The sequence below is a fragment of the Microcebus murinus genome, chromosome X (genome assembly GCF_040939455.1).
Source record: "Microcebus murinus isolate Inina chromosome X, M.murinus_Inina_mat1.0, whole genome shotgun sequence".
NCBI classification, from domain to species: Eukaryota; Metazoa; Chordata; class Mammalia; order Primates; family Cheirogaleidae; genus Microcebus; species Microcebus murinus.
Window position 1 is genome coordinate 99291594 of NC_134136.1, and position 17382 is coordinate 99308975.

Genomic DNA, 17382 nt, shown 5'->3' on the forward strand with positions numbered 1-17382 from the left:
GCTTTCTGCTGTCTTCTGGACTTACAGTCAAATTCTTATCTTGGGTCTGCAGCAGCTCGCATGATCTTGGCCACACTGGACTTCTTCGATGTCCTGAAATTGCTGGCTCTTCTCCCCACACTCTGCCCCAGACACAATCTCTACCTGGTAACTCTTGGTTATCCATTGGGTTTCAGCTTTAGTGTCACTTCCTCAAGGAAATCTCTCAACCCCAAGAGTAGGTCTTCCCGTTTGTCATTGCCTCTCATGGGCCACTTTCTTTTCCTTCACATACTGCAAGATCTTTCTGAAATAACTTGTCCAATAACAGCCTTCCCCACTTGACTATAAGCCATATAAAGGAAGGGAACACACCTATCTTGTTCTTTTCTACATTCTCCGTACCAGTGACAGGCACTATAGGAATATTTGTTGAATGAATGACTAGATGAAGATTGATCTCTAAGTGCCCTTCCCAATCCAGTTCTCTCTGAATGTTTCTGTCTTGCAGCCCCAACCAGAGTGTCCCTTTGGAGCTTACTTTTGATAAGATGACTTGATCATCTACAAATTCACAGTCCCAGCAGCAGGGTGGCACTGCTGCTGTTAGAGACAAAACATCCTGTTACTAATGTTCTATGGCTCAGAGGACAGAGTTGGGATTTGCCACTAGGCCAAACACTCCTTTTTACCACTTTCTAGGAGGGCAGAATCTAACAGAGAAAACCAAATGGAAGGCAGAAGGTACAAACATCTAAACACATGGACATAAATAGCACCCAGGCTGAGCATGCTGTGTAGGGGGCTCTGGTGGGTGGGGGAACCCTGAGTGATTCCAAGCTGGGGGCCTGGGATGACATCCCCACCTTGATAGGAGCAGCAGGGAGCTTCATGGTGAGAAATCCATTTCATCTTTCAGCAGACAGATATTTTACCCACACCCCTGCTGCTGGAATATTAAGACAATCCTCTAGCTACTAATGGATTTTAGCAAGTCATTTAGACATTAGTGACATGAGCTCCCCCTTTCTTTAAAGCCAGAGGTGAGTGTTTTGAGTGTGTTTGAGTAACTGAAAGTAGATTTGGGCTTGGGGAGAGATTTGCTTTGGCTGGTTGGGAGGTAGGTCTCTGAAAAAAGCCAAGCCCTCTGTTGACATAATGAGGCACCCAGCTTCCTCCAAATCCTAATTATTGCTCTGCTAAAAATATTCAGTAATGAACATGATCAGAGAACCTTTTTTATCATGCTTTTTAGAATTGCAGCGTTTGGTTATGGAGCTATTTTAAGCAGCTGCAAAGCACATGTTAATGAAGGAAACTTTCAACAGTAGTAGGCAATATTAGAATGGTGATGAGTAATGTGGACCTTACAGTCTATTTAATTTAAGCTCCATCTTTTCATCCCGCTTTGCTAGAGGATTTTGACATGTTGTTCTAACAAGCAGAGCAGAGTGTTGTAAAGCTTAATTCATGCCCTTGATATCTCTAGTTTCATTTAATGTGATTTTTTACTTTCAAAATAAAGCACGATTAGAGCGTAAAGCCAAATGTGGATGCTCAGGCCTTTTCTGAGCATCTTTCTCCCATAGTGAACTCTGGCCTTCTATTCTTGGGCCCCAAAGAGAGCTTTACTGTGACTCTCCCTCCTGGTAAGGAATCAGCAGAGCATATGAATGGATCACAAGGAAAAGTCCTTGTGCGTATGAAAAGTCACACGTAGGCTTATGCCTGTGTTCCCAGGGCAAGTAAAATATAACCTGAGTATTCAATTTGGAAAGAGAATTGTGGTGGATTAAAGATGACCACAATTCCCTTCCCCTTGAATCTGGGCTGGCCTCGTTGACTTGCTTGTACCAAATAGAATGTCCCATAAGTGACCCACTGTGACTTCCAAGACTAGGTCAGAAGCCTTGCAGCTTCTTTCATGGTTGCTTGCTCTATATGGATACTCCCTCTCAGTTGTCATGCTGTGAGAGGCCCAAGCAACATGAAGAGGCCATGTCTGAGTGCCCCAGTGACAACCCAAACTGTGTTCCTTGATAACAGCCAGCATCCAAGGCCAGCCACATAAGGGTACCATTTGAGTGTCCCACCCCAGTTGAGCCTTCAGATGATTGCGGCCCCCACCAACATCTGACTGCAATTGTTTGAGAGATGCCAAAGAAGAACCACCCAGCCAAGCCCCTGCTAAAATCCTGCCCCATCAAATCATGAGCAAATGAAGTGGCTCTTTTATTTAAGTCACTAACTTTGGGAGTCACTTTCTTATTCAATAATAGGGATACTGGATTGCTGGAAAATGTTGGACCTATTCCTACATGTAAACAACTGGAACCTGACATGTTACTGCCTGAAATCAGGAAAGCAACTTATTCTTACCTCACTGGAGGCCACTCACCCAGAAAGAAAACCACTACCAAATGCTTGTTCCTACACTACCAGGTGGCTGAGGACCTATCGCCCCAGGAAACACTGTTTCAATTAACCCTGGAGGTAACTCAGCTGGACCAGAATCCCCGCTCTAGATCTTTGCTGCTCTAAGTGAGGTCTACAAACCTGCAGCATCTAACAACCTTGGAGCTCATTAGGAATGGGACTTTCAGGCCCCACCAGACTTACTGAATCTGAATCTGAATTTTCACAAGATTCCACAGACAATCTGTGGGAACATTTAAGTTTGACAAGCACTAGTGTATACCAGGTCCTTATGGCAATTTTAGGAAAGGAGCGGGTGGTTCACAGCTCAGATCTTACAAAGACTTAAAAAGGTATTAATCACCCCATGCCAGATCTATCTTGATGTAACTGAGGCATCAGTCAGTTTCTTCTCCCCCTCCCCCTGCTCTTCAACAGCCTTCCAAGTCTGAAGTGTATGGGGTTTCCTTTCTTAGAATGCCTAAAAAAAATAAGATTGGGACTTGAGAATGTCAAATGTCCCATTCTTATCCAATGTTCTTGACCTCTTAGGGAGCCCTTGTGAGAGGATGGTACAGTCCTGACCATCAGCCCTGCTAGGGTGGCATGGAGTTTCCCAGGCTTGCTTCTGAGGGGTGTGAACCAATAAAAGCACCATTGGGGAGAATAAGGACATTCTATGTAATAGAATAAGTTTCTGAACTATTATTCAATGCTGTTTTCACTTCTAGGAGGCATGTCCCTCCTAAGGCCCTGTTCCCACTAATACTGAGACCTCCATCACTTCATGGGGGAGGTCGATGTAGCTGAGAACACAGGAGACCATGTTCAGCCTTTGACTTCTAAGACAGGCTCCTTTTAAGGCTCGTTTGAAAAAGAAGAGTTATGCAAGGCAAGGATGTCACTGGGAAGATCCAGGCTTTGAGGAATACAAAAAGGGTGTTCTAAATCCCAGAAGTGTCACTTAAATTATTAAGAACCAGAGGCTGGGAAGACTCAGGGAACAGACTGCTTGACTGTAAGCCCTACAGTGGGAAGGCATGGAATGAACTAATGGGCAGTTTTCTGGCCTCCAGGAAGAAGAAAAGCCCCTCCTTGGGTTGAGGGAAGGAGCCCGGAGAGGGATCAGGAGGCAAGAAGCAGAAGTGAGAGAACAGGAGCAGATTCTCTTACTCAGGTTCAAATCCCAAGGGCAGCAGCAGGGGCAGGGAAGAAAGAGACCCCTTTAGAAAGCCCGGAGCAGGGAGGGCCAACACTCTGTTTAGTGCCAGGAACTTTGGGAAGAAATCATCTCACAGAGGTCAACGTGGGGAGGTCTCAGGAGAGCATTCCTCCTGGTGGGCAGGTCATGTGGGGCCTGACATGGGTTCCTCCTTCCACTGCCTGATTTCCTTTGCCCTCCAGTAGATTATGGAGGACATTCTAAAATTTCCTGGGGACTTATGAGAGGAACATGGAAGGCAGCTAGCTGAGGTTTAAGATCAGCATGACTGCTGGGTGGCACACATGTAGCACAGGAAAGGGAATTCTATAGCTGAGGCTGTGGCTGGGACAAGCCAAAGCAGAGGGTGGCTGGGGAACAGGTGAAGGAGGTGACTTTAGTGGTAGAGGCAGTGAGAGGGGTCTGCTAGGCAGGGGTGATGGCTGAGCAGGTCTTGATACCCTGTAACTAAAGATCAGCAAGAGCCAGATCCCTGTCCCATGCCAGGCCAACATACAGGCCCCAGAAACTTAGATCACCCCAGGAAACAAAAGCAAAAACTTTACACACTCTAAGTATAAACCTAGAAGAGTCTCAATTACTTCAAATGTCAAGCGTGGTTTTTTTCTGTCAGCTGTGGAAATGGGGGCTCCTGATTAAGTTCAGTTATGGAAACCACCCTCCCAGTTGCTCCTTCCCGCACAAGGAACCTGATCATGGCACTTGCCCTGCCTCAGAGCGGTGTCTGGCTCCATGTTACAAACAGAAGTTAAGTCAAAACCAACCCGCCCTGCCAGTCTCCATCTCTATCTTCATCTCTACACACCCTATACTACATTAACATTTTCATTTTCTCCAGGTATGCTGTGTTCCTTCATACTGTCCCACCTTTGGACAACTCCCCCCACCCCCAGCCTGCTGTGTATAGCCTACCACAGGCTTATCATATTTTGGTGTAATTATTTATGTCTGTCTCTGCTCTCTCTCAAGGATAAGCGCTGTGTCTGATTCATATTTGTAGCCCATTTTCCCTCAGACAATTCCTCGCTTGTAAATGCACTCAGGGGACTCATGGGTTAGCCAATGACAGTTAAAACCATCCAAAGATGAAAAAGGCTGCCTTGGGGGGCAGGGCGCTCCTCATCACAGGAGATTTAGAAGCATCAGTTCTACCGGGAGCTGGCAATGATGCCAAGAAAGGAGGAGGAGCCTGGGTTAGTGACACTTAGGAGCCCATCCTACCTTAAGAGTCTAAAGGTCCATGAGCATGAGGAAAAGGCTCTAGCAGCAGCAGGCTGAAAGTAGAGAAGGGTGGGAGCAAGCTAGGCAGAGTTCCAGTGGTCCCCAGGAGTGGGGAAGATGGCTCTGATGGCATGTGTCAACAATGGGAGCAGCTCTAGTATAATGTGAGGTACATTAGACTTCTTGAAATCCTTACGCCTATAGTAACTCACTGGAGTATCTGTACTTAATATATGTAGGAACGTATGCATAGATGCACCTACAGTGCCTACAGATGAGATGCATGGTAGATAGTAATATAGCAGAAAATAAGCTAAGTCATTACAATGTTTATCCATTCCTTTTTTACCTCTGCATATGGTACCTGGCAATATTACTCTCGCATAACAGGATGACGCTAGAAATATGGCAGGACCAACTTTGGAGACAAGGAGTTCAGATTGTTAATTAGCTGGTCATCTGTCAGTTTCTGGAAGGAAATTTCTTGGGAGTATGAAATAACTTCAGTATGGGGACTTAATTATGAATGGGGAAAATGACTGCCCTTAAAGCCATAGGGGCCTGTGATTTTAGTCTGATGAGCCCTAAAAATCAAGCCTCAGACCTGAAGTTGAGTACTTTGGTGCTCAGGTTAATTCCTGTTGAAATACCTAAATGGTGTCTGTGCTATGACTGACCTTAGCACATGTCAACAGAGGCCTGTAGGAGCTTCTTGGGAGACACCTGATGATGTTCCAGCTCCCTCTATGTATATGGTACAGATGCCTCTTATAACACCTGATTACTGTGACGTGGCAGACAGGTGAACACAGGGGAATGCCTCACCTGCTTCCTTTATATGCTTGTAGACATCATCAGAGCCAGCAGAAGAATACGGAATGTCATCATGAGCCACAAAGTCAATCTGTTGAAGAAAGAGAACAGAGACATCACCACTGGGATGGATGTGCACGTCTGCAGATTTGAAGGGGACTGGTGATCCCAAAATGCCTTTTCGAAATAAGGCAGTTGCATGTTATATTTATTTATAGTATGGATACAAATCCTTAGCTGAAAGGCATCTCCAACTGTCTCCATTTCCATGAGAGAGTGGGAACTAGAAGAATAAATGTTTGGTTTTTCTCCTTTGCTGGTCCCTCTTTCTTCTCCTACCTCTGACAGTAGGTTTTCTTGGCCTTCAGTCCTTTTGCCTCTAAACTTTCTTTGGAGAGAATGCATTCATTCTTTGGATTTTAATCCCTCCTGCTATGATAAGAAACTCAAAACTCCATTTCCTATCCCATTTATAGCAATATGCCCTCACACTTAGGTTGTGGGGTTTTTTGTTTGTCTGTTTTGTTTTGTTTTGTTTGAGACAGGGTCTCACTCTGCCACCCTGGTTGGAGTGCAATGGTATGATCATAGCTCTCACTGCAGCCTTGAACTCCAGGGCTCAAGCAATCCTCCTGCCTTAGCCTCCTGAGTAGGTGGGACTACCGGTACATGCTCCCATGTCTGGCTAAACTTTTAAAAAAAATTTTGTAGGAACAGGGTCTTTCTATGTTGCCCAGGCTGGTCTTGAACTCCTGGCCTCAAGCAATCCTCCCACCTCAGCCTCCCAAAGTGCTAGGATTACAGGTGTAAGCCAGCACTCCCAGCCTAGGTTGTATTTTATACTGTGAAAACGTATTTATCTCTTTTCTCATTTGATCCTCATAACCACCTTGTGAAGTGGGTAGGAAATATATTAATACCTCATTTGGGGCATAAGGTGCTGAAACTAGACAACTTGTTAGATCTGCCCAAAGTCACACAGCTTGCTAGTAGTTTGAAGATGAATGTAGGCTGCCAGGGAACCCGGCCAGGCTTTCTGAACTCCCACTGCAGCCCTCTTCTCTTTCATCACTTCTTGCTATCACTTTAAAATCAACCTGTCCTGTTGACATTTGGAAGCTGAGAAATAAAAAGCTGTCCAAGAGAAATATATAGGAAAAGTTATTTTGACTAGAATACATTTTAAATGTTCAAAATCAGGTTGCTTTGTATTCAAGAAAATAGGTCTTTAGTGTTTTAAAGTGCATGTAGTGTGTGTGTGTGTGTGTGTCATTGTGAGTGTATGTGTTGGTTTTGTTTTGTCTCCATGAAACTTAATGACAACTAAGAAATACATGGAAAGCTCATAAGATTACATTTAATATGTGCTTAGTATGAGAGTTCTTACTACATCATGTAACTTAGAACCCACTGATTTTTCTGAAGGCTTCTCTGTTAGCATAAATTATGTTAGAAGTTGTGAGGGTAAGGGAAGCGTAGGCCATTAATCACATCATCTCAGGTTGCAGAGGTCATATGTTAAACATATTTCCATTTGCCTTTAGTTGAGCACCTGCTAATCTTCTTGGGAGGCAATTAAATATTTGCCCGAGAATTGACATGGCTCAGAATCTTTGAGTCAATGGTGTGCATGTGCTCCTCCCTCAACTGATACAACTAAGAACTGATGTGGTGTTTCTACTGAGAGGCCAGTGGCACCTCTGGAAAAGTTAAACAGGTTGTAGGTACCAGGATATTGACATGATTATGCTAAGATACTACTCTTATCCAGTTTTGAAATCTCAGGCTTCCCTTTTTTTTTTTTACATTTAAATAAACTTTCTGACCATTTATAAAATTCAAAAAAATAAAAGTTAAAAAAAAAATCAACCTGTCCTGAATTTAATTCAACCTGCTGAAAACTGGTGCCTGCCCTCTCAACCTAGGGCATCTTTGTTTTCGAAATTTACCTAGACCCCAAACCTTGGAATTGGCCTTCTTTCCTTACTTCTTTCACTCATCATAACACACAGGTCACAGGTTCCATTGAGGGGTGTGTGTGTGTGTGTGTGTGTGTGTGTGTGTGTGCACTTGTGTATGTGTGGACTTCCTCACTGTAGGTTCTCCCCTCTGCAAGCCATCTTGCTGTTGCTTGGGGTGTCCTCCTTAAACAGAGTTTTCTTCTGGTCATCCTTATGCTTGCTAATCTTCATCCATTTCCTAAGACATCAGGTAAACACTCCTTGCCTAGCTTTCAAAGGCCTTTACAATGGGGCCTCACTCTATCTTGAAAGAAAGGTAATTTAGAGCGGTGATTTAATTTGCCTGGCTGTGATTCCCTTCCCTACTGCTAATACTTGCTAGCTATGTAACTCATAAGTTGATAGTAAAGATTCGATCAGGATTTCTCAACCTCAGTACTAGTGACATTTGGAACTGCATAGTTCTTTGATGTGGAGGGACTGTCCTGTGCATTAGAGGATGCTTAGCAGCATCCCTGGCTTTTACCCACTAGATGCCAGTAGCATCCCTCTAGCTGTGACAACCAACTATGTCTCCAGACATTGCCAAATGTTTCCTGGGGGCAAACTCGCCCTCAGTTGAGAATCACTGGATTAAATGATACGATTAGGTAAGAGTGCTTAAAAATGATAACTAGCACACAGCAGGTACTCAATAAATGTTTGTCATTATTATTATTAATCTATTTGCAGTATTCAAACTTAGTTCTTCCTCCTCTTCAATGTATAACAACAACAGCAACTCAGGGTAGCCATGAGATTGAATTTGATTCAAATAATAAATAGCAAAGCCCTTAGCACAGTGCTAGGCACATGGTAAATACTCCAGTGAATGGCAGCCATCATTATCATTATTAGTACCCACCATAATGCCCAGCACATGTTGAATATACAATAGATACTTAGTAAAAATGTGGTAGTGATTACTGGAAGTAAATCATATTGTAGTTTTTCCTTTTTCTTTCTTATTCTTGCTGGGAAATTGTCTCCTCTGCTATTACCCATGCACATTTATCAGTGTTCTGTATTCTCTTCTGCATCGTGAATTTAAAAATAGAAAAGAAAATTCTTAGAACAGCTTAATCTTATTTTTTTTTGTACTGCTTATAAAAGGAAAGAATAGCTCCTAATGCGGGGATGGTAGAGAGATACAAAGCACATAATTTGATGCAGATCAAAAGAATTTCTCGTGTTTTCAACTAATAAAAATCTTGTGTCAGTAGGAGTCTCAGGGTCACAAAATCATAGATATAAAGTTCTTTCCTTAAAGGCTAGCCCCTGACCTTCTGGATAAGATGTGTGTTCATTTGTTCCATGGAAAAACATGCCTGTGAATCTATAAGCACCAATAATCATGGTGCTGATGGTCATGATAATAACATTTTTGGAGCTCTTGCTATGAGCCAGCCAGTATTCCAAGTGCTTTACTTAGATTACCTCTATGGCCCCACGAAGAAGAAACTAATATCATCCCATTTCACAGTTGAGATAAGTGAGTCCAATGGGGTTAAATATCTTACTCAAGGTCCCACAGTTAGGAAGAGATAGAGGCAGGATTTGGACCTAGATGGTCTAGCTCCAGTGCCCACCCTTGAGGAAGTGAGGGGATCCCAGTCCCCAGGCTTGGGTGGAAGAAAGGTCCTGCAACAAGAGATACCATGAGATGGTTCCTTTTTTAGAAAAAAAAAAAAGCTCCCTTTTTTAGAAACTGGAAGAGTCTTTGGGCTTTCTGCAGTCTCAGCTGCAGAACCAGACTCCCTAATAATACTGCTACTTAGAGAACGTGGGAGAATGAGAAGTACCTTGTGTTTTTCCAGAAACTCTGGAGTCAGTGTCCACGGAGCATCTCTGATTACTTCATCCACATAGCGACAGTGTCTGAGAGCCTCGTATCTCTCTGCTTCATTCATCACGGTGAAACCTTTGAATTTGTGGGTGAGATCATCACTGCAAACTGAAACAGGCAAATGCATTAAATGCTGTTACCGGGTCCAGGCCCTGTTCGCAGCCACCCTGGTGCAGAAATGGCTTCTTCAGCAAGACAAAAGGAGCACAGCCTTGCTAGGTGCTTGGCATAATCAAACTCAGTTTGTTACAGGAACAAAGGATCAGGAGAGTGAAGCAAGCTGAAATCCACTGGCAATTCAGAATTTCATTTCAGTGCTAATTACATCTGCATTCTCCACTGAGGCTTTTATTAAAATTATTCTCCACTCTACCTAATATGACTTTCATATCTTTTTATTTTCCTATCCCAGCTCTCAGTGAAAATTACTATTCAGAAAGAAAATGACCAAATGAACAGAGAAAAGAGAGAGAAGGAGAGGAACCAAGAGGCCTGAATTATAGCAGGTTTGAGCAATCAGTTCCAATTCTTTTACTAGTTCATTGTACTTAACAACCCAAGTGTGATTCTCTCGCACACAAACACACACACACACACACACTTCTGTTCCCTGGATTGAGGTCCAGTCACTGCACATTAGGTCACACAATTAAGAGGAGAAAGTCATAAAATAGAAGGTCTGATCTAGCAGAGCTCATCCTTCCTATTAACATATCTCTTATCGTTTCTAGATTTTAGGTTCCTGAACTCTCAAATGGGGATTCAAATATCCACTCTCAGCCTTAGAAAGGGTTTTTTAAGAATTTACATGAAAATGTTTTAAAATAAACTGAACAATAAATATTATTCTCCATCCTATCTTTTGGTTGGCCGATGCAGCTCTCCTAAAGTTTTCTATATGTCAGAAAGAAATGTCACTGTGGGTACAGTTCCTGTTTAATCAAGATTTAGGTGAGGGTCTTGCTGCAGCCAGTCAGTACTACCCTGACTGCTCACTGCAACGAGATTTTTTTTCTTTCTTCTTTTTTGATTTATTGTAATTGCTTTTTTGAAATTTCAGAATATTACAGGGATACAAACGTTTTAGTTACATAAACTGCTTTTGTATCGCTTGGATCAAAGTTGTAAGTGTGCCCATCCCCCAGATAGTGTGCATTGTACACACTAGCGTAGTGTGAATTTACACATCCCCTCCTCCCCCTCCCACCTGCTTGATTTCCAGTGAATATTATTTCTATATGTGCACATAAGTGTTGATCGATTAGTTCCATGGAATACTACTTAGCCACGAAAAATGGTGAACTAATACCTCCTATATTAACCTGGATGGGACTGGAGACCATTCTTCTAAGTGAAGTAGCACAAGAATGGAAAAACAAACACCACATGTACTCACCATTAAATTGGAACTAATCAAGATACTTTTTCTTTAAGGTATTATGTACACACAATAAATTCACTAATTTTAAGTGTACAAGGTGTGGCTTTTAAATTTAAAAAAAATTAATTGACAGATAATAATTGTACATATTTATCGGGTAAAATGTGATGTTTTGATACATGTATACATTGTATAACAATCAAATCCAGGTATTTAGCAATCTATCACCTCATACCTTTATCATTTCTTCATGGTAAGAACATTCGAAATCCTCTCTTCTAGCTATTTTGAAATATACAATACAATATTATTAACTATAGTCACCCTACTGTGCAATAAAACACTGTAACTTATTCCTCCTATCTAACTATGACCTTGTACCTGTTGACCAAACTCTTCTTGTCCCCTTCTCCCTCCCCTCCCCAGTCTCTGGTAACCACTGTTCTACTTTACTTCTATGCAATCGGCTTCTTTAGATTCCATATGTGAGTGACATATATACACAATGGAATACTATTCAGCCATAAAAAAGAATGAAATCCTGTCATTTGCAGCAACATGGCTGGACCTGAAGTATATTATGTTAAGTGAAATAAGCCAGAGACAGAAAGACAAATACCACATGATCTCACAAGATGTTTTTTGTTTGTTTGTTTGTTTTTTGAGACAGAGTCTCGCTTTGTTGCCCAGGCTAGAGGGAGTGCCGTGGCGTCAGCCTAGCTCACAGCAACCTCAAACTCCTGAGCTCAAGCAATCCTGCTGCCTCAGCCTCCCGAGTAGCTGAGACTACAGGCATGCACCCCCATGCCCAGCTAATTTTTTCTATATATATTAGTTGGCCAATTAATTTCTTTCTATTTATAGTAGAGACAAGGTCTCGCTCTTGCTCAGGCTGGTTTCGAACTCCTGACCTCGAGCAATCCGCCTGCCTCGGCCTCCCAGAGTGCTAGGATTACAGGCGTGAGCCACAGCGCCCGGCCACAAGATGTGCTTTAAAAAGAAAAATATGATTATTTTCTTGGAACCAAATAACGGCCCACATCTAGAACCAAATCTGACTACAGAGTAAGCGTGGCCAATGAGCACTCAGCATCCTTGGAAAACCACTATTGCAGCCCCTTCACACACTCTGCCTTCAGACCATCAGCAAAACTGCAGGCTCTGCCTTCAAAGTGCACCCAGAATCCTTGTCACCACCTCCACTGCTCCCACTCTGGCTCCTTCACCACCCCTCCTGCAGTTACTGCAGTGGGCTCCTAACCCATCTCCCGATTCCAGCCTTTCCCACTCACAGCAACCTGTTGTCATCAGCCAGAATGAGCCTGGTAAAACCTGTCAGGTTAAAGGTTAAACCACAGGTTAAAGCCTGTGTCATTCCCAGACTCAGAATCCTTCCCATCTCCTTCAAAATAAAAGCCAAAGTCCTCCAGTGGGCCCCTAAACCCCACACCTCTGCCTACGCCTTGCCTCTCTGGCCCATCTCCTACTGTGTTCCAGCCCCCAGCCTCCCTGTGGTTTCCTGAAGCCACCACAAAGTCGCCTCCTCAAAGACTCACTCCCTCCCTTCCCTCAAATCTCCCTCCCATCCTATTCTGAATTGCAATCCCCTCCAGCTTGACTTCTCCTCATGGCACTCATTCTCATATAATTGTCTTATTTAATTTTATTGTTGAGACCTGGCATGGTGGCTCATGCCTATAATCCTAGCACTCTGGGAGGCCGAGGCGGGAGGATCGTTTGAGCTCAGGAGTTCAAGACCAGCCTGAGCAAGAGCGAGACCCTGTCTCTACTAAAAATAGAAAGAAATTAATTGGTCAACTAAAAATATATAGAAAAAATTAGCTGGGCATGGTGGCGCATGCCTGTAGTCCCAGCTACTCGGGAGGCTGAGGCAGGAGGATCGCTTGAGCCCAGGAGTTTGAGGTTGCTGCGAGCTAGGCTGACGCCAGGGCAACAGAGTGAGACTCTGTCTCAAAAATAAATAAATAATAATAAAAAAAATTATCGCTGGTGTTGCCCTGTAAGCTCCCTGAGGACAGGGAGGGACTTCTGTTTCATTTTCTGATGAACAATACCTGGCCCCTAATAGGCTCTGAACAAGTATTTGTTGAATGAATTAACGGAGCCTGATACATACAGATGTTCAACAAATGTTTATGATTATTTGCAATAGATGTATATTTATCTGCAGGTACATTTCAACAACATCCATGCAAATAAGAGGCTAATGAGTTTCAAGATAAATATGTATATGTCTATATATCTCTATACATACTTCCTGAGATGTTTTCTATTGCAGCATTTCACGTCAACAAAACATCAACCACGTGGCTGCCTTGAAAACTGATGCATGTCAGAATCACCCAAGGATCTTGTTAAATACATACAAAGAAGCCCAGCCCACTCCCTGAGATTTTGATTCAGTGGATCTGTGGTGGGGCCCAGGCAGGTCTATTTTTGACAAGTTTCAGAGAGGATTCTGATGCATACAACATTTGAACACCCCTGAAACATACTATAAGCAACTTGAGTAAAGAGCCCTGCCTGTCTTTGAATCACCCATCCTGCCCAGAGGTGGGGGGTGGGGTAGGTAGTAGGGCCATAATAACTATGTATTGATTTACTGACTGCATTGGCTTTTGGCCTTATAAATAGGAATTATTTATGGACCATGGTATATGATTCAAAAACTGATCTAAGACTTTTAGGGCTTTATTAAAATACTACCTCAAGAATCATATTAAGCAGAAATGGATTTCAGATCCATAATTTTTTTTATTTTAAACAGTATAAAAGTACGCTGGGCCATATCCTCCCTTTTTTTGCACCTGCACCTGAGCAATTTGGTGTAATTTCTGAATGACCAAGATAATGGCCTGCTGATAGAGCACAAAGGAAAACAAACATCCTGTTTATGGCAATACAGGGTCCTATTTTCATATCCCAGGAGTGACCTCAAGAAGCAGCTGAACATGCTGACCAGTTATTGTCTAAACATTAATTACACCCAAAGCAGCACTGTTGTTCTTGAGTCTTGGCAAATGCACTGTGACAACCAGATGGAGAACTCTGAGCAGTGGTATTCCATGGATGAATTCATTGAGCTATCTGGGAACTCATGCTTGCAGCTAACCTATCCTGGCAGCTCACTGTGCTCAAAATGAAAAACTCCACAGGAGAGAAAATATAAAGTAGGGTTGAACTTGGGAGTCCAACAAACTTGGGTTCTAATCCAAGCTCTGCTACTTATTACTTGGAAAGTTACTCAAACTCTCTAAGCCTCTCGTGCCTGGTCTTTAAAATGTGTATTTTTGAGAATTAAATTTGATAATCCACATGAGCAGAAAGTAATGCTCGAGAATGTTAGCCACTTATTAATAGTAGTAGTAAAACAGGCTCATTTATGGAGTTATTCCTTTGGATTTTGTGCTCTTTTCCCCGCCCCCACTTCAAGCAGGTGTCCAGGCCTCTTGGTACAAACTCCCTTGCACAAGCTGTGAGCTCAAGTTGTTGATAGACAGCCTGCCTTCCTGGCTGCTGTTTTCCTGAAGTCAGAGCAACTTGGGGGGATTCTGTGAGAAAGAAGACAATGAGAGAGGAGATTCCTCCAAATTGTGAGGAAAAGGCCAAATGTTTGTGGGTCCCACAAGCAGCGGGGGCCTATGGCGGAATCTCAAGAGGGTTGAGGACATGAAGCCCTAGGCACGGGGGTTCCACATGGGCACAGACCACGGGCACCTCACCTGTGGATCTATTCCCTTCTAGTAATTACGTGGGCTCGGACAGCAAGGGCAACACAAAAATGGCACTGAGCTGAAGACTAGAGGCTTCTCTCCTGTTTCTATAAACATTTTGGACACTTGTTTGCCTCCAGGGAAGTAAAGAGAGCCCAATAAACTGAGATTGAATTTCCAACCAGTCAGAGAAAATGGAATCTTGGAGGAATATTTCATTTTAATTAAAATATAATAAAGCATAAACCCAAGTTTATGGAGTAATATTTATGTCTACTATAATAGCAGTAGTAGTATGTCTACTGTTGTTGGTTTTATTCTCCTCCTGTGGGACAGAGGTGGGTAGTTGGTGACTCTCATCCTTTAAAAAAAAAATTAGGGAAAAAAACTCTCCAGTATAAATTTTAATTTTTTGGCCTGTTTTTAAATGGCACAAACTTGTAAATTAAAATGGAGAAAAAAAGAGCTTTACAAGTGGATAGACACAATTCACTAACATAATACCAACGAGGTGAGCTCACATAGAAAAATTTTCAAATTATTAGTGGCTACATGCTTAAAAATTAGAAATGCAGGTATTATAATCGCAGGACAAATCCATGACAGTTGTGGTGTCTGTTACTGCCTAAGGTTGAGAAGTAGACTGTAGTACCTCCATTTATCACAGTTTCTGGTCTTTTAATAAATTGTTTCTGCAAAATACCAAGTATTTCGACCAAATACCTGTCCATGTACTTCCTCCAACCAAAGTGGTTTCATGAGTGAAGCCCTCATTCCACCCAGAGGAATTTCTATAGCAAACCTACTTGCAGATATTAGTGGACCACAATTAGCATGGCAGGCTCTTTCAACTCACTGTAAGCATTTTATTTGCTGACTACACACATATTAACAATATCAAGAGCCAGCCTTTCAGCCAACAACACAGAACACCTATTCCTGAAGGGGCTCTCTAACTTCCCTCAGTATAGAATTGTCTGCCATTAGGTTGCTTTGTGATACTCCAGAAAGATAGTCTAAGACAAAGGTCTCCTCAAACTAGGGTATACATACCCTCAGGGACACACAATGACTTTTTGGGAGGTATTCAAACACAGGTAGTTTTAAAGGAATCAATGTCTAAATCCTCAACTTCCAATGGTACCCTTTCCTAAAATTAATGGGGCCAGGAAAGTGTCTGTGTCCAAACCCACTGTCACCCCACTTTACAAAAGAAGGGCACCATCCAAACCTTATTATATGTTACATTGCAAGGGGTGGAAGAATGAAGGCTTCAGGCCAAACCAAATGGAAACCTCATATAATCTATTCAGAGCACCATGAACCTATGAAAGCTTCCTGTCTTTCCCTGTCTTACACCCATTTCTGTTATAGGCGAAGCCTGGTGTTAGAAACTAAAAATGGTAGAATGAAGAATAATGCAAATTTTTGCCTAACAACTTTGCTTCCTCTTCTCCCAACTATTGTCAGAGAACACATGGATTTTGAGGGATATGGCCCAGGAATTCAAAGCAAAAGGAGCATTGGAAAGAAATATTGAATGCTAAAAATGACTTTTTCATGTAGTTAAGGGTAAGCATTTTTTCCAGCTATTCTTAACACTCATATTGAATCCTAAAAATGGCTTTTCTCTTGTAGTTAAGAGTAAGCATTTTTTTTCCAGCTATTCACTTCAAAATCACTTCAATAAGCCAAAGCTATATAGGCTGGTATTGCTGCTTCTTAGAAATGTGACTGGAATATTTTCTGGAATTATCAAATTTTTCAAGATTCATTGAAATAAATACATGGGCAAAACATTTATATGATTTATTCAGATTTCATATGCATTACTTAAAAAGAAAGTTAAAATCTATTTTATCAACTCATATCATAAAATGTTTATTCTATTTACAGATAATTCTTATCCTATTTCATTCTCCAAAATGCATATTTTCTAACACCTCATAACAAAAAATAAAATTGTCTACTTCCAGACCAATTACTTTTGAGTAGTATATGGCTCTGTCTTTCAGTACATAGAAAAAGTTTAGACATGATAGCAATAAAGACAATAATTTATGATTTTTATATTTGATATTATGTATCATTCCCAAAAGGCAAATACTAGAATTTGATACACACACACCTCCAATATTTAGAAAAGGAATAACATGTCTTTTAAAAATCACACTCCTCTCTGTATAAATATCATATTTATTTCTATCTATAAGTTATATTGCATTACTACAAATTAAATGCATTGATTTATTGTCTTGTTTATAACTTATTACATTAGATCTACATCATTTTAATCTTGACTGATTCTATTTTATACAATCCATTCTATAATTTACTTCTGAGTGCTTTTTATAAAGCTTCTTGAAATACATTAATACACTTAAATTGAAAAAACATTTTCTTGGTTTCTTGGTTTTTAGTAGGTTTGACAATGAGGACTGGTTTTGCCAATTAGGTTAGATAGTATTTCTGCAAATTTAATAAGCTAAAACTGCAGCTCCAAGGTTTTGTTTTCTAAACAAGTTTTAAACAAATGATAAAATTATTATATCAAAAATGATTAGATTGGCAATGGTATAATGAAATTACCAATATTTCCATTTCCCCAACTCTTCTGACTATATCTGGTTGAATAAATTGCTTTCACATAAAAGAGTAAGGGTTATAATTGAGTCATTTGATAAGTCTTGACATAGCCATTTGTTATAATTCCCAGAAAGGGAGGAAACAAATGATTCTAAGAGCCTGGTAACAAACAGGGCAACAGGAAC

General features: G+C 41.5%; 1 protein-coding gene across 3 annotated transcripts in view; it reads right to left on the bottom strand.

Annotated features, from left to right (window-relative positions):
• The window catches only part of PCYT1B (phosphate cytidylyltransferase 1B, choline), a 104370-nt gene that overhangs the window by 20440 nt on the left and 66548 nt on the right, over window positions 1-17382 (bottom strand). For all 3 annotated transcript variants that reach the window (XM_012784583.2, XM_012784585.3, XM_012784582.2), the window contains exons 4-5: window positions 9453-9604; window positions 5663-5741 (exon numbers count right to left, since the gene is read on the bottom strand). In XM_012784583.2, the coding sequence (XP_012640037.1) occupies window positions 5663-5741; window positions 9453-9604 (231 nt within the window). The remainder of the gene's footprint in view (window positions 1-5662; window positions 5742-9452; window positions 9605-17382) is intronic.